The 24864-nt window shown below is 44.2% G+C and overlaps 1 protein-coding gene across 8 annotated transcripts in view; it reads left to right on the top strand.

Annotated features, from left to right (window-relative positions):
* The window catches only part of SLCO2A1 (solute carrier organic anion transporter family member 2A1), a 66832-nt gene extending 52137 nt beyond the window's left edge, over positions 1 to 14695 (top strand). For 7 of the 8 annotated variants that reach the window (XM_044434144.1, XM_044434126.1, XM_044434168.1 and 4 more), the window contains 8 exons: positions 441 to 522; positions 3920 to 4084; positions 4982 to 5171; positions 7221 to 7380; positions 9097 to 9260; positions 9966 to 10030; positions 11853 to 11976; positions 13780 to 14695. In XM_044434144.1, coding sequence (XP_044290079.1) covers positions 441 to 522; positions 3920 to 4084; positions 4982 to 5171; positions 7221 to 7380; positions 9097 to 9260; positions 9966 to 10030; positions 11853 to 11976; positions 13780 to 13900 — 1071 coding nt within the window. In that variant the 3' untranslated portion in view covers positions 13901 to 14695. The remainder of the gene's footprint in view (positions 1 to 440; positions 523 to 3919; positions 4085 to 4981; positions 5172 to 7220; positions 7381 to 9096; positions 9261 to 9965; positions 10031 to 11852; positions 11977 to 13779) is intronic. The other variant, XM_044434123.1, reaches the window with a different exon arrangement.
* Positions 14696 to 24864: the final 10169 nt, after the last annotated feature.

Raw genomic sequence — 24864 nt, 5'->3', positions numbered from 1 at the left:
AGAGAGAGAGAGAGAGAGAGAGAGAGAGAGAGAGAGAGAGAGAGAGACAGCCAGCCAGCCAGCCAGCCAGCCAGCCAGCCAGCCAGCCACAGGCACCCAAAGCAGCATTCTTTCATTTCCATTGGTTGTTCATTCTTTAACCCCACAACAGCATAGATCAGCCTTCTAGGCCATGTTGCACAGGAACAATGAGAATTCTAGTCATAAAATGCATTAAATGCAACTTGGTTTGCCCATACAGTTTTCACATTCAGTGTGCAATCCTTTGACCCGTAGACAGAATCTGAAGAGACAGTGCTCCAGCCTTGGAGCTGCAAATGGTTTTGGAATAGTTCCTAGGAGTTCCCCCTTTGATCTGAACAACACTCAGAGTTTTGTCTGCTTGCTTTCCACTACCACAACCATCCAACTTACAAAAACTGTCCTCTCTGCTTCTTCAGCAGGTAACGTCTGAGGTGGACATCATGAAGAAGATTGAAAAAGCTAAGGAACAGGAAGGATCTCTGGTGGATTTTATTAAAAGTAAAGTGTTTTCATTCTGCCTTTCAGCTTTTTCTCTATGAAAGCCATGCTGCAACAAAAGATCAGTTCAGAGAAATAAAAAAAATCCCTTAGTATCCATGGTTGCACCCATCTGTTATCTCTGCCAGTTCAGCATGAACTACTTGTCTAGATTCTTCTGAAAGGCTTTTAAATTGCTAGCCTGTTAGGTGTATCTAAAGTGCACCAGTTTAGCCACTTATAGCCCTGTTATATTTAACTGTATCTCATAATTTCTTTCCCATAAGAAACCTGGCTGGATCAGAACCAAGGCCTGTCTTGTTCAACATTTCATAGTAGCCAACAATATGCCTCTTGGGAAGCCCACAAGCAGGGCATGGGGGCAACAACCCTCTCCCATTGTTCCCCATAAAGTGGTAATTCAGAGGCAACTGCTGATGACTGTCTGCTACAGCAGGATGCTATAAATACAAAGCCAGCCCAGTCTGCTTTCTCCCTAAAATGGATGCAGAGTCAGGCTTGATTGCTTGGTTCCCTGCTGGCTCCTTGAACAGCATCCGGACACCAAAGAGGGAATTGTTCAGGACAATTCTTTTCATTCTGCACCAAAGCTCATTTTAATTTTGCTGCAACATGTGAAAAGCAGGCTAAATGTTTCAGGAGGGATTGAGAGATTGCAGAGAAGCTGGATGAATTCATTTCCTCTGTCTTCACTGCAGAAGACAGAGAATAGATACTTGTGCTTCAACTGAAGTTTTCAGGAAGGGAGTCTGAAGAACTGAGGCAAATAGGGGTTACAGAAGTTCTCCAACTCACTGACAAATTGAAAGATACTAAGTCAGCATGGCCAGATGGCATTTTAGAGCAAATCAAATGTGAAGTTGCTGATCTAGTAACAACAATAAGTAGCATTTCCCTAAGATCTGTCCTGTACCAGACAGGAGAATGGTCAATACAACACCAGTTTGTAAAAGGGGATTCAAGGGGACCTGGGAAATTACAGGCTGTTTAGCTTAATGTCTGTTCCAGGAAAATTGGTTGAGTGCAGCTGTTAAGATAAAATTAGTAAGCATACAGAGGGATATGCCCTGCTGAAACAGAATCAGTATGGCTTCCATAAAGGTAAGGCCCATCTCATTAACCTTTGAGAGTTCTTTGAGAATGGCCACAAACATGTAGACAACAGTGATCTGGTAAACATTGTTCATTCGGAAGTCTCGCATCAAGGCCTCCTGAGCAAAGTTAGCAGTCATAGAATGATTATTGGTGAGGTCCACTTATGGATCAGTAATTGGCTAAAGAACAGAGAGGAGAAATAAATGTTAAATTATCCCAGTGGAGGAATGTAAATACTAGCTTCCCGCAGCAATCTCTGTTGGGACCAATGCTTTTCAACTAATTTAGAAAAGATCAGGACTTAGGGTGAGTGGTGAAATGGGCATGTTTGCTGACAACACCAAATTATTCAGGATGCTTAAAACAAAAACAATTTATTAGAAGTGCCAAGAAGATATCACCAAACAGGGAAAATGGGTATCAAAATGGCAAATGTGGTACAGTACAAGCAGGTGTTAAGTAATGTGCATTTGGGCAAGAAATCAAAACTACTAATATAAATGGATAAGAATTTTTAGAAAGACATTTTCTCCTTTTTTTAGAACATTTTTATCCCTCTTTTATAATACTAGAATGCGGGGTCATCTCATGAAGCTGATTGGTGGAGATTCAGGACAGATAACAAAAAGTACTTCTTTACACAGCACCTTCTCAAACTATGGAATTTGTTTCCATGGGATGTAGTGATAGCCACCAAATTGGATAGCTTTAAAGTGGGATTGAACAAATTCCCGTTTTCCCTGAAGGAAAAGGCTGTCGATAGCGGCTAGTCCTGGCAGCAGAATCGGATGCCGTACCCTCATGTACACTGGTCCCTAGGAAACATGGGTAAAAAGATGATATTGCACTCCTGTGCTGCTCAGTGATTTCCCGTGGGCAGCTGCTTGTTCAGTGCATGAATAGAATGCTGGACTGGATGAATCCTGTTTCCAGTCCTGCAAGGCTGAATTTTATTCTGTCCTTGCAGCCTCTATGGCTGTTTGAGCTTTCTGAAAAGCCCCCTAGAAGACTTAACCAGGACTTTCTCCCCAGGGGCTCTCCAGTACAGTTGTTTATGCCTGAGTCAAGCATTTTAGGTTGGGTTTTCTTGTTAAAGTCCCTTAAGCTACAAGAAGAGAAGCAGTAAAAGTGCTCCACAGTCAGCTTTTAGGTTGACTCAGTAGCACAAGCAAGCCCCAAAGATAAGTCCTCTAGGGGCTTTTTGGGAAAGCCCAGGCAATCAGAGAGGGTGTGAGGAGAGAACAGGATAAAATAAAGGGCACACACAGCACCACAACCCTCTTCTTCCTCTTCATTGAAGTCCTCACTCCTTCCCACAATTAGCAGGTGTGCTTTCCCATGCCCCCCAACAAATTGGTAAAAAATAAATAGGTCAAACAATTGGCATAATGTTGGTAAATACAGGTGGCCATAAAGAAAGAGATAACCTACCATGACCACTGTAAGCTTACATTGCTTTGCATGAGGTGAAGTTAATCTCTTCTCTTTCTCTACTGCCACTAAGTATTGGATTCGGTGTAGAAGTATGATAAGAAAAAGAAATGGGATGGGGTTGGGACAGCCTGATCATCGATATTATCCTGCCAAGAGAGGCCAGTGGAGTTCCTTAATCTGTTATTCCTCACAGTCTTTATTCTGACCTTTTAGGAGCTATCCATGTTGCTAAGCTCACCCTCCTATTAGGTTCACTACCATGGGTAGCTCTGATGAAGTGCAGAGTAAAAACTGCAATGGGTTAAGGATCCCTACTGAGATCAGAGTCTGCAGCCCGTGCTGCATCCTACCAAGCTTTAATAGCACATCAGATGCAGATGTGTAGCAAAACGGCCATCTGCATCAATCTATCCAACTAATTTAGCACGAGGATCGTTGCAAACTGTAGTAAGATGACTGCTTGGCATAGGGTTCTATGCAGTGGTGCAGCTCGATAATCTTAGATCCTGGTCTTAATACTCTTGTGGGATGGAGTGGGCTGTATGCTTTAGACAACTATGGGTCTGCTTTCAAATAATTCGAACTATACAACTAACATTGGTCTGCGCCACACACACACACACCCCCACACACACCATAGCAAAGTGATAAGTGACTTTCGAAATGAGTGCCCTGTTAGTATAGCTTAAGAATCTTTCCCGAGGAGGACAGAATTGCAGGGTCTTTCCTTAGGTAACTGTCATTCTTAGCAGGATTCTGCAATAACCCAACAGAAAGGTTATGTTTAGTGCTTTGTTGTTAAACTTGCTGTCTGTTGTTCCTGTTGATTATGAGAGCTTTTCCCTATCTCTCCTGTTTTTGCTTTCAGAATTCCCCCGAGGCTTCCTAAGGCTGCTCCTCAATCCACTATTCATGTTGTTGGTCATAGCCCAGTGCAGTTTCTCCTCAGTCATTGCTGGCCTCTCAACCTTCCTCAACAAGTTCCTGGAGAAGCAGTTTGGTACCAGCTCTTCCTATGCAAACTTCCTCATTGGTAAGGGCATTGTAATGGTTGTCTACCAGTCAGGTCTAGCCTGACCTGCCCTAAGCTAGGTGGCTGCAACTTCCTCAGAACCAGTTTATGGCCAGGTAGATAGGGCATTTGGCTACACTTCTCCAAGGCTGTGGATTCAGTTAATTGCGACAACCTACCCACCATCTGTGGTCCACTTGATTGTGACTTAGACCTCTGATGGAGGTGAAGAGAAGTCCAGAAGCAGGCAAGCATCCATGGGCTACATTCAACCTACCTGTACTGCCAGTGGAAGGAGCAGATGCCCCTTTAACACATGAAACTGAGGGCACCGAAAATGATTAGGAAAGTGAGGGTAAAATTTGATCTGTGGGTATTGAGAGCTGTGTTTCCCACTGCTGTTGAGTCAAAAATTATATAATTGAGGAAGGTGTTCTGATCATAGCAGTGTAGTTTGTCAAAGGCTGTGTGGGCAACTGTGAAGCAGTGGTGATGGTTGGTATCATCCATACACACACATATATCAAGTTATCAGCTAAAAGTCCTCCAAGTGGACTTTTAAAACAAAACCTCAGATTAATCAAAGTAGCCCACAGACCACTTCTGCCTGGCATGGTGGACTGTCCTCCCTCTGGAAACTTGCAGGCCTCTCGGCACATAGACATCCATGGATAAGTTTCATACAAACTCCTAAAAGAAAGACTTTTTGCTTCAACAGATGCCATCATCTGTGGAGCAACCCCCAAGGCAGTGTGAGTCCCTGCTTTATGCAAATAAATGCCATGCAGAAGAGTATGCAGTTGCGCTCTGTGCTAGTTATATGGTTGACTTCTTTCTGTTGCAAAACAAAATAAAATAGTTGCGGAGCAGTGCCTCCCATTGCTGAATATGAATGCCTCTTTTTCCCACATGTTGCAGGAGCTATAAATCTGCCGGCGGCTGCCTTAGGAATGCTCTTTGGTGGTCTCCTCATGAAGCGCTTTGGTTTCTCCCTTAAAGCCATTCCTCGGTTCGCCATTGTGGTCCTACTTATCTCCACACTCTGCTGCCTCCCTCTCTTCTTTATGGGCTGCTCCACACAGAAACTGGCTGAAATTCATTCTGGCAGGTAATAATGCTGTGTTCTCCATAAACACTGTGCAGAAAACCCAGAATGTAGACTCAAAACAGCTCTAACATCATGGACACAGAGATGTTGCTCTTTGCACCTTTCAATTCTTCCAACAATCCATTCCCAAATCATCCAAATAATTTTATTGATTGATTGATTGATTGATTGATTGATTTATATCCTGCCTTTTTCCTACAAAGGGCTCAAGGCAGCTTACATCATTCTCCTTCTCCATCTTATCCCCACAACAACAATCCTGTGAGGGAGGTTGGGCTGAGAGTCTGTGACTGGCCCAAAGTCACCCAGTTGGCTCCATGGCTGCGCGGGGACTAGAACCCAGATTGCCTGAGTCCCAGTCCCATGCTCTTAACCATTGCACCACACTGGCTCTCTAATTTATCTTCTCTTTTGATTCAGTATTTCCCTCTATCCTTCTCTCTTCCAGACCTTTTCATGGTTTCTTTTTATTTAAGGAGTCCAGTATTCTTTTGGCAGAGCAGAAACTTGAGCCCATATTGCTTTTCTCCTTGTTCATGGAGTTGTCAGTATCTGCTATAGGCTGTGGAACCTGTATGTTAGTGACTTATTTTGAATAAGGTGATGTCCAAAGCAAAAGGGCCTCCTGCTCCTTATTCAGCTTCCAGTTGTCCCCTGAGCCATTGGATGCTACATTCTTTTTTGGAATGGACTTTTCTGGGTGGCTATTCACACAGTATGTAATTTTAAATTGTGGAATTCCTTGACATAAACAGTATTGATGGCCATTGGCTTAGAAGACTGTAAAAGGGGATTCCCCAAATTCATGGAAGGCTATTGGTCCTGATAGTCAAATAGAACCACCCAGTTCAAAGGTACACAGTTGATTGACAGAAGATATTTGGGGGTAACAGCATGAGGTTGCCTTCAGAGCTGGTTCTTGAGCATCTTGGAGTTATTTGATTGGTCAATATGGAAACAGCATGCTGGACCAAATAGACCAGCTTTCTCCAACTAGATGCCTTCTAGATCTGTTGGACCACAACCCCCAGCAACACCATCTCAAGGGCACTAGATTAGTTAAGGCTGAAACAGGCTTTTAGTCTGATCCATCAGGACTGTTCTTTTTTCTTATAATGAAAAAAGATGTATTGAACCAACTCCCATTGGCTCCAGCCAGCATGGTCAATGGTCAGAAATGCTAGGAGTTGTACTTCAGAACACCTGGAGAGCATCAGACTGGGAAAGGCTGTTGCAGATATATTGATACTTGTGAAAAGTTTCAAATTAATTGTGAAGCGGTTTCAGGCATGAAAGTAACATCTTGGTCTCTACTCAGCCGGCCATTCAGGAGCATGAATCTGAAGAGCCTAGAGAAGCTGAGGTATAATAGATGTCCTAGTCATTCATGGAACTGTGTTCTCATTCATGAAAGAGCTCCAAGCAAAGTATTTATATAAAACAATCTTTGAAATTTTTCAAGACAAAAGCTCTGTGTTAGAAAAAAACAATATGCACTTAAAGTTGACTGGTTCCAGCTTCATTCCTTGACACCTACCATTAAAAGGAATCTCAGTGGACAGGACAGAGAATGAACTGTAGAGTTGTTTTGGGTCAAGGGAGACAGTTTGGCTCAGATGGCAGCTGTCAGTATATTACTACCAAATGTGATGTTGGGCTTGAAATATTCTTTGCACTTGGAATATTTCCAGTTTTAATTAAGGTTTTATTTAGATTGGTATTTTCCTTTGTTCCATTTTGGATGTTCAGTAGCTCCCATCAAAAGGCTTACCTCAGGCAGATTACTCCAGGCATCACATGGCTTTTCCACCCAAAGTATGTAAGTGTTTGGTTTGGATGTATGTATGAATATGACCCAAGTTCATTGGTAAACCTCATGAGCTATCTCAAGAGGGTAAGATAGGCAATAGGCCAGGCCTCAGAATGGCAAGAACTCAGCAATAGCAGGTCAGGAAACTAAGGTTAATTGCCCAATGTACTCAAGAGGGTATCTTTCACCCATCCTTTCTAATTTCAGTTTATTTTGTCTGTCTCATATTTTTCTGGCAGTACATCAAGTTCCACAGCTCAGGAGTCATGCAGCAAAGCATGCTCCTGCTCAGAGAACCTCTTCCACCCAGTCTGTGGTGATGATCAAGTGGAGTACCGTTCCCCTTGCCATGCTGGCTGTACTGGCTCCTTCCTTAATTCTTCCATATCCAAGACCATGGTAAGTGTGATCAGTGGATACTTTTAGCAACTGGTAAGAGTCCTGGTCCTTGGATCCTGGTTACCTGAAGGACCGCTTACGTCCATATATGCCCACCCACCCCTTGAGATCAGCGGGAGAGGCCCTTCTCCGGGAACCCTCCGTGAAGGATATTAGGAGGGTGAGTACTCAGAGGAGGGCTTTCTCTGTGGTGGCACCCAATCTATGGAATGCGCTCCCCAGAGAGGTCCGCCTGGTGCCGTCGTTATTTGTTTTTTGGCACCAGGCAAAGACCTTTTTATTCAAGTGTTATTTTAATTGTTAATATTATTTATTTATTTTATTCTTGGGCCAGGGTGACTTAAATTATACTGTTTTATATTGTGTTTATTTATTTATGATTGTGAGCTGCCCCGAGGCTTCGGCAAATGGGACGGCATAGTTCTCTAAATAAACAAACAAACAAACAAACAAGAGGATCTTGATTTTTAATGGCCACTCATTTTTCTTTAGCACTCAAGTTTATGCCTGGGGGAGCCAGTTTGGGCTGATCACACTCTCCACAGTAGCTTCAGTTGCCTGTCTTTTAATAATAAAGCCTCCAAGGAATGGGATGCACCCCTCAGGTGGAGAAAGCATCCTTTGCAATAAATGATTCTAAGTTAAATTCCAGGTTAGATCGCAAGATAACCAGGCATCTCCATCAAGCACTGGGGAAAGTTGTGCTGGAGAGTGGAAGACAGGGTCCCATTCAGAGGAGATATTAAGCTAGTCCTTCTTACTCTTCTGACTCCATATAACATTCTTCCCCCATCTGGCAACATCCAGATGTCTTGACATTCCTGATCACTGGTCATGCTGGCTTTGGTTGATGGGAAAAACATGCCTAAAACATCCAGTGGACAGCAAGTCAAGGGAGGCAGCTGTATAATCCTTCCTTGACATTCTAGTAGTGTAGTAAGGATGGGAGAATCTCAGATTTTTAAACACAATTTAAGATGCAGATTTCTAATCTAGAAAAGAACATATTCTGTATCTCTGAGAGGCAGCTTCTCTGATGACAAGTCCTAGCACTATTAAGGACTTTCTTTGTTGATGCCAGCTGTGTGCCATTAGAATTTCATGTACCATAAAGAGGTGCCAGAGTCCAGATCTCAGTGTCTTTCGGAAGCCCTGAAAAAATATTCTATATGGCCAGGTGGGATTTTTTCTGTTAAATAGAATAGGAAATAAGGTTATCCGCATTTGTTATTTTCAATCTATTTACCTATGTATCTGTATTTTAATTATTGACACCAACCCTAATATTTCAAGGGGGTGGGCCACAAATTTTAAAACTGAATCTGTAATTTTAGATATGCCACCCAAATACAGGATACAATTGTGCAATGCATCTTATTCCCCTGGTTCCTTGGCAACCACTGTACCTGCATTGCCCGGGGAGGAACTGGAACTGTTAGATCCATGAAACACAAGAACTGAAGGAACTCATTCACATTTGCCACACATATGCCACATTTTTTCCATCTTACTCAGTACTGCCTCCTCTGGCCAGTAGTGGCTCTCCAGGGACTCAGAAAGAGATGCTTTGTGTCATTGGCTACCTGATCTTTTGAACTGCAGAAGCTGGGGATTGTACACAGGCTCCTCTGCTTGCAAAGTATGTGCTGTGGTCCCTCACATGTGTCTTTGATTCCCTAAGATGAGCTTGACTTTCTCTTCTACCACTCCCACTAGACCTATACAAACTGTACCTGTATCAAGAGTGGGCAGCACTCAGCAAAGACCGGATCCTGCCCAGTTAGCTGTGCCCATTTGCTGCTGCCTGTTACAGTCCTCATCTCATGTGCTGCACTGATTGCCTGCCTGTGTCACAACCCTCTGTACATGATGGTGTTACGGTAAGCAGGGTCCAGATGCAGAACCTCTTTTGGCCTGGTGGGTGAGGGGGCAGGCAAAAGACGGCCAGCCAGACACAAAGGGGTAAGTCCAAAATACCAGCCTGTTGCAGCAGAAAGTCTGCCTTTGGAGAGGCGTGGCAGGATGGGAACACCTGCACAAAAGCTGGGATGCCACCAAATGGTCTTTGGCTGGGAGGAAAGGATTCATCTGAGAACCCCAGCAGGTCAGGTTCATGCTCCAAGACTGCCCCCCTCCCCTGGTCTAGAGCCAGATACCATGACAGTACAATAAGAAGCTTAGGGAATCCTTGGGCTTTTATATTTATTCTTATTTGTGATCTAGCTTTCTCATCATAAAATGGTGACTCACGTGAAATAAATACATGCAAAAGAACTATAAATATTAATACCTGTCAGCTGCATGGAAATGGTAGAAAAATAAGTTAAATCCCAAGTGCCTGTCTTAAGCTGTTTTTGCATCTTCCAAAAATAGGAAAGTCCTTTACCCAGCTTCACTGGGTGCAGTCCCACCATGAGGATATTCTTCTATGCCACAGTTATATGCCCTTTCAGCTTTAAACCCTACTTCTTTGTATAATGAAGCTGAAATTCTAGTCAAGCTTCTTAGGTTTTTGCCAGAGCAATAAGCAGCTTTTGAGCTCATTATCATGCATCATCAATATGTTGTATTTTGCTCCTGTACAGGGTGGTGAGCTATGATGAAAAGTCATTTGCCATTGGACTCCAGTTCTTATTGATGAGATTGCTAGGTGAGTGCCCACCTGAAGCTATGGTCCTAAACACACTAGAAAAAGCCCCAGTAACATAGCAGGATTTACCTTTCAGTAAGCATGCACACTATACCAATATAGGATTGTGCCTGCCTGAGTGTATTTACTAGCTGGCCTTTCTGAAATCTGTAGTCCAGGCTTTGCATCTGGGTAAATAAGGCAGAAAGATTGAGGGAAGATAAGCAAGTGCTCGCCTTAGGTATGGCTGTCTTCTTCCAAATCAGAGATTTTTTAGAAGAGGCATGGGTAAGCAACAGATGTTTCTGGACCAATCCCAATCTTCCCTAAATATTAACTATATTGAATAGTGGTGATGAAGTCCAACAGCACCTGGAGGGCAACAGATATGTAGGATTCCATCTTTCATCAGCCCTAGTCAGCATGGTCAGTGGTCAAGGAAGATGAAGGGTAAGAGCCCAGCAACATCTGAAGGGCCACATGTTCCTCACTGTGGTTTAAGCATGGAGGTAGAAGTAGGTAAAGCATTAAGAAGAGGGAATTATGTAGTTGAAATCAAAGAGTAGGGCCATAAGAAGATCCAACAGAGGAATTAGATGCCCAAGAAAGCCAAAGCATACTAATTATACCCCTCTGGAAAGGTCAGTAAGCCTGGGTGGAATTGGTGATGACATATAGCCTTGCTTAGGATACCATTGTTTAAACTTCTCCACTACCACAAAGCACCCTCCTTATAGAGGTCAAACAGGCATAGAGATGTTCCCTTACACTCAACAGTGCCTCAGACTGCCAGGAATGTGCTATTTCTGCTTCCATTACAACCTCTTTCCTCCCAAGGAGTTCAGTTTGATCATTATTTCTGCTTCCTCGGTTGATGGTATTACCAGAATTTGTAATTATCTGACAAACTTGTTGACAAACTTGTTACAATCAGTTGCATTGCAACAGAAATGCCATTTACCCCTAAAATTCTTCTCCTGCCTCGTCCTAATTGAAGCCAGTGAACCTCACTCCCAGGCACCTTGAACAGCAGCTTCCCAGATGCCAGGAATCCTGGGCGTTGCCAGAGCTGTTAATGTGGCCCATGCTGGAGGCCTTGAAGCAGCAGTGGGGCAGCCATTTGTCAAGGATACTTTAGCCTGGAGTCCTGCATTGAGCAGGGGTTGGACTCAAGGCCTTATAGGCCCCTTCCAGCTCTGACCATTCTATGATTTTACCCTAGTTAGATTCTCTGGGGAGACCACATTTTCCAGGATTTCTGGTATGTGTGGACACTGCCATTACCAAATTCAGGAGACCAGGGAGGAAGGCCTTACAGCAAAGTGCCTGCAAGTCCTCCGTTCTGTTGGAAGAAATGGGGAATGCAGAACGGAGGTACTGAGGTTATTCATTCGGTTAACAGGAGCATATTGGGATTTTACTGCTGAGCTGAGAAAAAAAATGAGCTGTTTTCCTATGTGGGGTAATTGTTTGTTTTGCAAAGTCCAATTCCAAACCAAGCTGGGGCAAGTGAAAGATGGCTTGGTGTGCTGGCTTCTATGCCAAAGAGGTGCTTTAAAGGGATTACAAATAGCTCTTAATTAAGCAAATTGCCATCTCTGAGAATGAATGAATAGGTGACTTGTCTGGTGATCCTTTTTGGATCTGAAACCCTGGCTCAGAGATAAGCGTGACTCTCGCCTTCCATTGGGGCAGAGACTCGAAAAGGCAGTTCCACATCAGACTTGGCCCTGCAAGCCTTCAGAGCAGGAACAGCTGAGTGCAGGAGAGACAGGATGTGCCTCCCTGGCAAGGTAAAACCTTGGAATCCTCCTTACCCTTTCCCCTCCCTTTCTTTTTGAAGCTTGGTTGCCGGCCCCTGCCCTTTTTGGCTTACTGATCGACTCCTCTTGCATCTGGTGGAAGAAAGAGTGCAACAAGAATGGTGGATCCTGCGTTTACTATGACAATAACTTCCTTCGCAGCAGGTAGCGCAACTGTGCAGATTCCATTCAGTTTGCTTGGGGCTTTTCTGATGTGGGCTTTTGCAAACTGCATTCTTCTCACCAATATTGCTCAGTTCTGTTCATATCCCACTCCTCCTCCAACAAGCTCAGGTGTACCTATACATTTACCTATATTTTCACGAAAACCCTGCAACCCTATGCCTTACAGGTGCCACAGGGTATTTTGGCACATGCTGTAAGATTCTATGACCTCCTGGTATTCTGAAGAAATATGGAGAAGAAATACAGAGCAGGCCCATGGGCCTTGATGCCTTCTTTCACTTGGTACTTTATTGACCAGAGTTCCCCAAACTGCATCCCTTCAGAAGTCTTCGACAGCAAGTCCCTTTATCCCTCTCCATTGGCCATGCTGGCTGGGTACAGTGAGAGTTGTAGGACAGAACATCTGGAGAACATCTGGTTGAGGAAGGCCAACCAAAATGCTTTCACTCCAGCAGAGGCAGTGTTTGGCTGGCTAGTCTTCCAAAGTATCCTGTCAACCAAATCTGAAGTGGTGCTAAGAAGCGGAAGGCAAGATTCTTCCTTCTCTTACATTACATTAGTGTCCCTTCTGTCCTTAAGGAGAGAGAGAGAAATTTTGGAATTGTTTGAAAATATCTGTTCCTCTTGAGGGAAGGAGAGCATAGAAGCCTGCTTGAACTGGTGCCCCTCCCACTGGCATGGTTCTGTCTTCTACAGATATGTCACAAGAACAACGTTCACATAGGGATCCAAGCCCTCTTTGCAACTCATTGTTTACCAAATTCTTGGTAAGCAGAGACTTGGAGAGTGAGGAGAGAGGGCCAGCCCCACATTTGCTGGGTTTGGCTGCCTCAGGCACCTGATTTTGGGTGTCCCAGAAGGCAGTAAATGGTTTAACTTATGTTATTGTATTTTTGCAGCCAGCAGTAGTGGGGGAGGGGCACTTTTCTGCATCAGGTGCCAAAACAGCTCTACTTCTTGGCTTCAGAGAAGCTGGGTGCCACTTGTTGCTTTGCCTTGGGTAGCTAAATGCCTTGGGCCAGTCCTGGGAGAATCTTCTGATTCCATTTCCTTGCAGGCTCTTTGAAGAATCTGGTTAGTATTAGCCGGTGATTACTCCCATCAACAAGTAGTTGTCTGTCAACCATCTTCTCTCCTGTACTGTTTCATGCCCTAAGGAGAATACTATGCCTCCTCTTCTGATAAATAGATCAGAAGCTATTTCCCTGTCCCCCAAGGAGGAGCACTTCCTTCTTTTAACTGCCATTTTTGCCTTGAGAAGAACAGAAATTCATACCCAAATCCAGAATTGCTTTTCTTAAGGCATCTTCCCCGATCTTAGTGCTTTCCTGGTATGCTGAACTTCAGCTACTTTCATCCCCAGCCACTGATTGTGATGGCTAGGATGGATGGGAGATGCCTTAACAAAGGGTTAACCCAGGCAGTTGCCCAGTCCTGGGTCCATCGAGTCCTGTACTGTCAACACATACTGGCAGCAGCTCTCCTGGGTTTCAGGCAGGAATTTTCCCAGCCATACCTGGGGCCTTCTGCATACTGAGCTGCTCCCCCTCCCTAAGCTCCTGGGCATGCATTTGTGGCAGCTGGGCTCTGAAGTTCTAGTGTTATTTTGCTTGTATCAGAAAGAAAACCTGGAAAACTTGCACTTATTTCTGCTTGCTGTTCCAAAACAAAGGGACTTATCTCTTTCAGCTGAAGAACTCTACAGGTCAAGTTTCACCTTGTTTCATCTCCCTTTCTTTCTTTCTTTCTTTCTTTCTTTCTTTCTTTCTTTCTTTCTTGCAGGTACTTAGGGCTTCAAGTGGGCTACAAAATCGCTGGCATTCTACTATTATCCCTGATCAGCTGGAAGCTGACCAAGAACAAGGAATACAATGTGCAAGACAAAGCTGCTGGCCTAGTGTAGCTCTGTGCTGGACAGGACCCATCTCAAGTGCCTTTTTACCATGCCCATATTTACATAACAGTACTCAGCCTCCGTGGCTTTTTTTTAAACAATTAAGGGGACCATTTCATATTAGCTGAACTTTATGCTTCTGCATTATCATCCTCTGCTGTGTGTAGTCCAGCTAAATGGAACGTGCCTAGTTGGTAAATGGGGAACAAGCAGCTGTGCTGGGACCAAGCACCTGACCAGAGTCAGAAGAGTTGTTGCAGCCAGCAAATCTCGCCAAAGAAAGTCTGCCACAAATACTTCCACAGGGCTAGGAAAAGGGCATGCAGCAAGCCACAAGCAAGGCAGGAGCCCTTGTCATTGTGCCTCCCTAGTCCGCAGCCACATTCTGGCCTGACATGCCTAAGACATGGATGTTTCTTTTGCTCTTTCAAGCTGTTGGGTCAGGCAGCCAGAAGAACGGTAACTTGGATCTCTTGGGAAACACCAAAGCAATGGGAATGGCAAGGGACAGCTGTTACAGTTAAGAGAACCGTGTGGATAGCTTGGGCATTGGTGAGGAGGGAGCAGCCCTCTTGCCCACTGGACTCTTGTACTAAGGCCATCAAGTGTGTTACGCAACACCAGGATTGACCAGGGTGTGGAATGGGTGCGACGGGGGATTACAGTGCAGCATAGCCTGCCTCTCACTGTCATGCTTTCCCCTTTCCCCCATGACATTATTTGGAGTGGACATAAAGTCCACTCAGTGTATAAAGTTAGTAGTTATGATATCTTGAATTTTTAAATAAAAGCAACTTTTTCCAATTTTGTCATGCTTTTATTGATCTTTTTCTGAAGGCGTCAACGCAACAATACTCTCCTAGCCTCCAGGCCTTCCTGTTGCTATAGCAATGCCATGTCTGATCTCAGGATTCAGTGAATGGTCTGATCAAAATTTGTGTTTGATTAATCTTCTCTAAAATACTGTTTTGTTTCAAAGTACAGAAAATGCTTCCTGGCTTTCAGAGTACCCCCATTTTTAAAGTAAAATGTATGTATTGTTGCTCCCAAGATGGAAAAGAGAAACTCCGCTGACATGCTTGTGGCTGAAACCAATGCATTTAAGGATGTTCTGATTTATTTCACACTCACAGCCCAAACCTAGAGTTCAAACAAATCTGGAGGGCATCAGCTTGGGGAAGGCTGATTCATGGCAAAGTACACTGAGATTTGGCTATCATACTGTAATTCCAAGTGCCACCAGGTGGCACAGTTGCCTTTTTAAACTGTAGGTCTCTGTCTTGTGTACGTAGATATAAAATATGCCACCTGGCTGCCCACCCTCCAAAATATTTTGGATTACTCCCATAAACCCCAGCCAGCATGCTGAAGGGTTAGGGATTATGAGAATTGTTGTCTAAAATATCTGGAAGACACCTGGTTGCCTGCTCCAGTGAAAGATTGAAAAGTGCAAGACATTGCAGGGAAAGGACTGTTCTAATCCGTTGACTAGACAGATAAAAACTTAGTTTTAGATAAAAACAAGTGCAGTGGGGTGATTGACCCAAGTGGTGAACTGCCTCCTGCATATAAACATAGAACCAGACCTTTGGAGGGTACGAGCTTTGTAGCTCGTCCATTACAATCCCTTGTATTTTGAAGACAGCACGCCCATGTATGCTAATTGCTGAAGAATGTATTCCAAGTGAGTAGTTTTCCATTCACATCTTGCTTGTGGGGTTTCCATAAGCAGCTGATTGGACACTGTGTGGACACAATGCTGATGAGTTGATCTGGCAACATCTTACATTCCTATGTTGATCTTCAGATTTTAAAGAACAAGCTATGAAAGTGGAAGTGACAAAAGATGCCCAAGGTTCCCATTTCCAGATGTATCAGTTTCCAAGACTTCAGTTCCAAATCAAACAATATGATTTTGACAAAACAGGAACTAAGGATGCTGTCCAGTGAGGATGTCCATAAACCTCTGAACTTAGATGTTTACACACATTCCATGCAGGGCAAAGGTTGCATCCGTGCTCCTCCTTCCCTGTAAAACTGCTCTATGGCCTGTTTCAGCTGTTTAACTGCACCACTTCAGAGCTGGAAAGAAGGGGGCCGAGGCACTAACAGGATTATGTTGTATCTTGGAGGTGCGGGTTTCCTCCAGTTTCTACCCCTAGAACTCTCCTCAAAACCCTGTTGTGAGGTCGCACGTCTGACCTTGAGGAAGCAATCAATGCATTTCTTTCTGTGCCACTTGTGCAAGGGGGAAAAGGGCGCTCCAAGCACAGATCCCCAGCTCCAAGTTTGGACCTATTTTCCAGTGTTGAAGCTGGAAATCCAGACAATCTACTCTATAGGATTGCTCTGTAGGGGTTGTGTGGAAGCAGGAATGCTGTGGTTTCTCAATCACTAAAGACCAGATCTTGAGGCAGACCAAGTAATACCAGGGCCAGACGATAAGGACACAGTGCTGTGCTTCCAGATGAAGTCAACATAGGCCATTCAGTGTCTATCATCCCCAATTTCAAATCAGTGCCATACAGAGGGTGTGTACCTATTTTCCCCTCTTAATAGAAATACTATTATTACAATGCATTTATATCCTGCCTTTTTTTCCTCATGTGAGGAATCCAAAGCAACTTACATCGCTCCATTTTATCCTCACAGGGGTGGGTTAGGCTGAGAGGAAATGACTGGCCGAAAGTCACCCAGTGAGTTTCATGGCTAAGTGGGGGTTAGAACCAGGATCTCTCAGGTCTCCAGTCCAACACTCTAACCACCCCACATTGAGTTCTATTCCCTCCAAGCAATAGTGTCCAGTTGAAGGGCTCTACCTGATTTATACAATTTAGAGAGAACAGATGTTCCTTGTCTAGTAGCTGGTTTTCTGCATAAGTTCTACACCCATTGACTGATATTTATAAATATATGGTGACTTCACATGTTCATAAATATCAGTTGATGACACTCAATAATAACCTGCTGCTATCAACTCTGGCTGTGGTTTTGGTTCCAGGTCTGTATTTTCCATCTCAAAGAAAAACCCAGAAGACTTGATAAGCACTATATAGTTTACAAATCTACATGGAGGTGTCTGCAATGTCAGGACAAAAGACTATCTGTTCAGCAAGGATATTCCATTAACTTCTAGTCTTTGCTGAAAACTGGGCCATGAACAATAAACCATGATGTAATATAAATAAACTGCCAGCACAGCCATGGCCTTTGCTGGCCAAGATTCTTGGAAAAAAGACTTTCATTCCATTAACATATTGAGGGAGCAGCATAAGTGCTATATTAGTTTCTCCCTTGACAAGTGCTAAAAGCCAGCACGAAAGCCCTGCAATTCCCAGCATGCCCCAGCTAGCAATGCTGACTGGGGCACGCCAGAAGCTGTAGGCCGTTTTTTAAAGTATGAGTATTCATAGTATTGCACCCAAATAAGATTGCACTCCTTCCTCTTCCTCCTTTTCCATAGAGGAGACATGGGCCAGTATTATTTCATTTCTGTACTGTCTCATAGCTGAGAACAACCTGCTCAGTTTGGTTCTTGTAGACAGCCAGGGAATCAGGGAGCAATGTGCTCAGCATTCTGTGGTATACATAAGGGTTGGGGAATCTGACCCATGGTCTTAGTTTGGCATGCAAGGTCCCATCATAAGGGTTGCCAGGACCCTAGGGGATACTCCCCCTTCAGAAAAAGGTAAGTGGAGAGTAAAGCTGGCTCCACTACCACCTCAAGCTCCAGTAGGAGCCATCGCCTATCAAGTCCCAAAGGCAAAGTGGTGCTTGCTTACTGTTACAAGACCTTTCCTAGGTATATATTGACAGTGGTTGGACTAGAGTTCCCATCATTCCTAATAAACAGTTCTGCTGCCTGGGGCTGATTACAGTTGGAGTTCCAGCATATCTGGAGGGCACTAGGTTCCCCATCAATAACAATCTCCAGTGTGGATACACCCAGGATTGTCATATGGCACTCCTGCACCTTTAAGTGTTTTACTGACAGGAAAGTTCCTTCAACTGCAACTTCTCCCATCATTAATGCACTGAAGGGACAAAAGCACTTTTGTTTGTTGTTGCATGCCATCAAGTCACCTCTGACTTATGTTAACCCAATGGATGCCCACCAGGCTGTCCAGTCCTTGTCAGCCTTGCTCAGTTCTTGTGAACTCAAGGCTATGGCTTCCTTGATAAAATCGATCCATCTTATATTTGGTCTTCTACCTTCAACTTTCCGTAGCAGTATTATCTTCTTTAATGAGACTAGTCTTCTCATGATGTACCCAAAGTACAACAGCTTCAGTTTCATCATTTTTGCTTCCAGGGCAAGTCCTGCATTGATTTGATCTGGGACCCACCGGTTCATCTTTCCAGGGTATTCACAATGCTCTCCTCCAGCACCATGTTTCAAACACATCAGCTTTCTTACCCATCCATAGTGATCAGGAATGCAACAGTATGCCTTGGACTCCAGTGAAACATCCTTACTCTTGATTATTTTTTTCCTGTTCCTTCACTGCTGTCCTTCCCAGTTTCAGTCTTCTTTGAATTTCTTGGCTGCAGTCTCCCTTTGAATTGATGACTGAGCAGAGGTATGCAAAATCTTGCATAATTTCAGCTTCTTCACTGTTGACATTGAAGTTGTATAATTTTCAGCAGTCATGATTTTTGTTTTCTTAACGGTCAGCTGCAGTCGTTTTGTACTTCCTTGTTTCAGTTTCATCAGGAGTAATTTCTTTTCATTGCTGCTTTCTGCCAGTAATATGTTATCATCTACATATCTTAAGTTACTGATATATCTTACACCAATCTGCACTCCTACTTCCTTTGAACCTAATCCAGATTTCCTTTCGATATGTTCTGCATAGAGATTAAACAGATACGAAGATAAAATACACAGTTGTTTGATATCTTTATCTATAGGAAACTATTCTATTTCTCCATATGCTGTCCTAACTGTAGCTTCTTGTTCACAATGTAAAGTATGATGATCAACACCCATTTCTTTTAGGACCATCCATAGCTTCCCATGATCCACAGAGTCATAGAAACAGAAACAGAGTGAGTAAGAAGGGTGCTCCCAGGCCATCTAGTCTGACCCCCAGCTCCAGCTGGCTCCGGTCATGACATGCCTACCATGTGAATATCCAGCCTATCCTTGAACACCCTCACTGATGTGGCTTCAACCACCTCCTGTGAAAGCCCATTCCATACCCTTGGGGTCCTAACTGTCAGGAAGTACTTCCCGGCATCCAAAATGAACCTTGGTCCCCTGAGCTTTGCTCCATTGGACCTCATCCTGCAGGGGAAAACAGGTCTCTACCCACCTCCATGTGACACCCCGTCACATACCTATATGTCACCAACAGATCCCCTCAGAGACTCCTCTTCTCCAGGCTGAAAACACCCAGTTCCCTCCGTCTTGCCTCATATGGCTTTCCCTACAATACAGCCACCATCCTTGTGGCCCTGTGCTGCTCAGATTCCAACCTGTCGAAGGCTTTACTGTGGTCTGTAAAGTACAGACTGATCTTCTGAAATTCTCTGGTGCACTCCAGTAGGCAAAGTATATTTGCAATATGAATTCAAATGTCTTTTCCTTTTTGAAATCCAGCTTGGACAGGGAAGGCCAAAAGGTGGCTGAGAGGACAATGGAAATACAAGAATTTAATTTTCTATACATAGCAACAAGATCCTGCAGTTGCAGCAGTAGTGAGGTATGATATTCCTGCAAGAAAAACATTTATGCTGAGTTCTGAATCTATGCAACAAATGATTGATAATTCTTCATTTATTTCACTTGCATCCCCCGCAAACCTGCAATGCCATGTTTTGATGTTAAACAACAGATGTAGTGTCTGACTGGTTTTTAAATTTAAAATAGTTTATTTAGATCTCCAGACCAAGTCATCCCAGGGTAAAAGTAGGCTTTAAAACAATGAACTTATCAATAAGACCTAGTCATTCCCCACCTCTTTTTAGCTCGCTGATCATTGAATTAAGATCAGCTTAATACATCTGTGCTCTTTAGCAATGTGATTAAGGTCTTACAAGGCATGCACCTAAGAGACCAGATTTGGCAAAATACATTTTAGGGCACAATCTATGGAAACTAGCATGGCTGGCTGAAGCATGCTGGGAGCTGTAGGCCTTTTTCCCCTGTATATTTTGCATAGGATTGTACCTTTATTTAACTTGCAAATGTGCCAAGGTCATGTTCTGAGCTTGTGGCTTGGGGAGAACAGCTTCTGCAAGGCTTATTTTAATTAATTTACAGAGGAACTATGCTTCTGGAACAGAAATTTATTGCCATGATTTTAGAAGCTTTGCTGCTTGGATTACTTGCTTGAATTACCAGTAAAAGCACAAGAGGTTGTCATATACCAGGTCAGATTCTTTGTCTGTCTAGCTCCAGGTTAGCAATGGCAACAGTCCTCTAGTTTCTTAGGCACTGGTATTCCTCATTTCTTCCTACCTAATTCCTCTAAATCAGGGGTGGGGAACACCGTTGAGCCAGAAGAGTACATTCCATGTCAAAGTAGTTCTCCAGAGCCACACTCAGATGGCAAAAGGGCTAGAGCCAAAAATTCTAAAATGCCAGCCTATTTCAACCTAAAGCTCTTACTGCCAGTAACAAAGCCTTGGGAGAAGCATTTGAATCTTTTGCATTGGGGGCAGGAAGCTGGGGCCATGCAAAAGCTGGAAAACCATGGCAGGAACAGCAACCAGGGAAATGAGGTTTGGCCAGGGAAACAGGGGGGGGGGGATGCTTTGCCAGGAAGAAACCCAGAAGGCCAGATTTGACCTGTGTCCCCAAGGTTCCCCTCCACTATTTTGACTGGAGATGCCAGAAACTGAACCTGAGACCATATTCATGAAAAGCATATTCTCTGTCACGGAGCTATGGTCCCTCCTGTTTAGGAAATTCACTGAAGAACAAGGCCAAAATCAGAAGATTGCATTTCAAAATGGGAAATGAGAAGGTCAGCCTTTAAAACTGGGTATCTATCATTCACAATTGAAAGGATGGGCTAGTTGAGATTAATATCCAGCTGCCAGCTTTGCTAAATAGGGTTTGAAAAGCAAAGTCACCAAACTGCAACCTCAGTTTGTCCTCTGAATAATAATTTTGACCTCTCTCCTTGATGGTGGGACTGCCATGAGCATGAAAGTAAATTAAAGCACTTTACTTTTTACTGATAAAAATGCACCATACAAAAGCCTGACATCATTGCTTACTTAGTAGAGTCACTTCTCAGACAAACATTAGCACTGGCTGAGAAAAGACTACAAAATGTGAACGGCCTATTCAGCAATCGCAGCCCTCCTAAGAGTAATACCAAATGCTGGTAAAATCTTGTGGCACCATACAGACTAAGAGATTCATTGTGGCATATGACCGCATAGGTTAGAATCCACCAGATCCGCATACATTTTGTATTTCATGGCCATGGGGTTCACTTCTTATTCTGTCTCCCTGTGTGCAAGAGAGGGATACACTCCAGTTCTGAGAAGTTTCAAGTATCCAGTACTTGCCTAGGATGTTTTCCCTAGAAGATGCTTACTGGAAACGTAATATATTTCTGTGAGATAATATTTATTTAAACATATATGAAGGATGGAGAGAGAGAGAGAGAGAGAGAGAGAGAGAGAGAGAGAGAGAGAGAGAACAACTAATGATACTACTTCTTGAACCCTGGTCCTCAGAAGCTTTTGGCCCACTATGGTGTTGGTCAGTAAGATGCTAAAAGACTATAGTTCTGCTGCGATAGAAAAACACAGCTACTCCTGTGGCATGTGCTGGTGAAACATCTTGATAGGAGGATGGCTTGACAATAAAATCCTAAGAAAAGTTCTGCAGGATCAGGCCAAGCTCCGCAGCAGCCAGACAGATTTTTCCAAGAGGCTCACAGAAGGCTGTAAAAGCAAAAGCTGCACTCCCACAGCTGTTATTTGTATGCAAATGTAAATAGCAACTTTAGGGGCAGTTAGAGGGAAATTCACAGTGAAATGGTATATGGCCCAGACTCAGATTTGGTCTGTGGGGCTAGATCAGTGCTCTTCCTTTAAAATACAATGGGAAATGTAGGGACTATTGAGGATTGCCACGTTGGCCTCTACCTTTTTTTCTATGTGTCTTACTCAGAAAAAATAAGGAGACCCAGACCCCGTGTTGTCCTGGTCCACACTTCCATTGCAAATGTTGAAAATGGATGCCACTCGAATAACCAGTGCCAAGCAGATGGGGGTTTACCTATGAAGTTCCAGAAGGAGATGGGCACTGCTTTGTGTGCCCACAGAGAGACTTTGTGCTCAGTGCAGGCTTTCCATTCAGCACAAGAAATTTTGTATCATCCTAGCTTCTCAGACCTTGTTTCTCAGGAGTATCAAAAGAAAGCTGTGGGTAGCACTCTCCTTCCCCTTCCTTATGGCCACGCTTCTGTGTTCATTCTCACTATTCAGGATGGATCTTGCTGGTAAATTTTAAAAGTCCATAAAGGTTGCAAATTATGAAAGAATGTGGATGCTCCTGGTGTGCTGCAAAAGTGCACCTGCTATACTAATGAAAGGAGTTTGTGGTCTGAATATCCATGGGAGGCCAACCAGTGTGGGAGGGATGGACTTGGAGGGTACAGACGTAAGCTGCTCCCAGGAGATATGGTGGCTCAAGTCATTTTCAATTACACTGATCAAAGCTTTTGACAAAATGTTGGAAAGAGTCTTATACTGGTCATGGATGCAATCAATGTAACATACTTCTTTCCTCCACACTGAGTGGTGTGCTCTTTTTTGTGTGAAGAAATAAATTTCTTCCTTGAGACTGAACACAAGAAAAGACCATTTATGCACACACAACCCTTTGTGCATTTCCTAGGTCATCAGAATATTAGGTACCTTCCCATAGCATAGCATTTAGTTTTCCTGGCAGTAAACATCAAGCTGATTCAATTAACTGTGCATTATAGTAACATGCCTTGCTTTCTCAGTGATTGCCAAACATGGGACAACTGCCCAAGTTATACTGATAGATATAAAGTATAAGCAATGATATCTTTACTCAATAGGAATAGGAACACTATTTTTTAATTACAAAGAGTTCTTTCTAAGGATAAAATATACCCTATTGGTTGCCTTTTATGCCCTATGTCTTGGGAACCACGTGCCAGCACTGGCTGCCTGTAGAAAAGTTGCATGTTTGTGAACAACAAAAGCTTTTATATGGCGCAAAATGGAGTTGAATCAGCTCTGTGCTTTTAACCAGGGGGGAGCTCTTTATATAGCTCCTCACAGATTTGAGCTTAGGCTTATTTGTTTATTGGATTCATGCTGCACCTTTTCAGCAAGAAAAGGACAATAACATTTTAAATATAAATGTGGTTAAAACTATCTTAAGATGAATATATTAAAGCTGCAATTGAAAAACGCTACAGGAATAAAAACAGCATTCAACTCAACAGATCAGCTTATATGCCAAAGGCCTGCCTGACAAAAAGGGACAACAGAGAGCGCAGCCACCCAGGCTTCCTGCAGCAGGGGGTTCTACCCATGGGGAGCAGCCACTGGGAAGGCCACTCTCACATCCACACCCTCCTGTGGCAGTGGTGCTGCAGAAGGGCCTCCCTGAAGATCAATAACTGGCAAGTAGTGCTTCTCAAGGCGGAAGGACTAATGGATATAGACATTTCTGTCTAAGGGAGAGCAGCATTGCGCATAATGTGGCTCATTACAGCAGGATTTACAGGAATAATAAAACAATGTTTTATTAGAACCAACAAATATTCAATACACAGTATACAGCTTTTTGAGCTACACAGAATGCTTCTTCAGGCTGCATATACAAGGGAATAAAAAGGGAAATGTTTTGATGTTGTTGAAAGAAGATATGCTACTCTTCCAGAACCTGGTGTTGGACTGCAATCCTCTTGTCCCAGCCACTCTGCTTTATCTGCGCATTGTTTTAAGATGGAGAAATACGAAATGGCTACTTTCTATCCACAGGCCTAAGCACTCTCCCTTCCCAAAAAGGAAGCCTTGTTTCGGTGAAGCTTTGAACCTCCTTGTTTACAGCCACCCACACCTCCCTAACCATGGGTTTGCGCCACACCAAGGGACAGAGCAGCCTCATGTCTCCTCAGAATTAAGTCTCATTCTAATCAAAGCGGCTTACTCCCAAGTAAGTACAGGATTGCGACCTGAGGACACAATCCTAAACACGTTAGGCGGAAAAAGCCTACAATTCCCAGCATGCCCCAGACAATGGTGGCGGCTTGGGCATGCTGGGAGTTGTAGGTTTCCTTGTTCGGTCTAAAGTTGCATAAGCTCGTGCCTTTAATCACACGTTGATCCCAAATAGGGTGCCCGGAGGCGTCTTTTAATGGCAGGGGGGAGGATGGGATTTCAGTGCGTGTAGCTTGTCGTGGCCCCTGCCTCTCTCCCCCACGACTTTATCAGGGCGCCGGAGCTTTTCCCTCGCGCATCTGGCCGATCTGCCTGAGTCACTGTTCCAAGGCGCGGGGCTGGGAGCGCACCGCTTCCTTTGCCGCACGAGCCCCCCCACGCCAGTCTGTAAGCGCAGCGGGCCGATGGCAGGATGACGAACGCCCGGCAGGAGACCTGGAATGCTCAGCCACCTAACGCACACGCCCAGGAAAGGGGCAGCGGGGTCCCCCTTCCCTCCGGCAGCGTACTTAAGACGAGGTCGAATCCGCCTTGGGAGCTGCGCTGTATAACACCCAGGATGCGGAGGCGGAGGCGGAGGCGGGCGGCAGCAACCCCGGATTAATTAGCGTGGAGTACACAGGGAGATGATCTCATCGCCAGTCAGCCGCCGTGGCTGCCCTTTGCCCACTCGGGAGACACACTTGCGGCTTCCTTCCCACCTGCTCTGCCCCAGCCGGGCCAGTGGGGGAAAACAAGAGGGAAAACGCGCGCACCTGCTGGGTGTGAAGTCGTGCCGGGCGGCGTGGTCCCCGGCGAGAGGGAGG

The sequence above is a fragment of the Varanus komodoensis genome, unplaced genomic scaffold (assembly GCF_004798865.1).
Source record: "Varanus komodoensis strain SLA01 unplaced genomic scaffold, ASM479886v1 scaffold1, whole genome shotgun sequence".
Classification (NCBI taxonomy): domain Eukaryota; kingdom Metazoa; phylum Chordata; class Lepidosauria; order Squamata; family Varanidae; genus Varanus; species Varanus komodoensis.
Note: the sequence above shows the minus strand (reverse complement) of the source record. Positions and strands in the feature narration are given on the sequence as shown.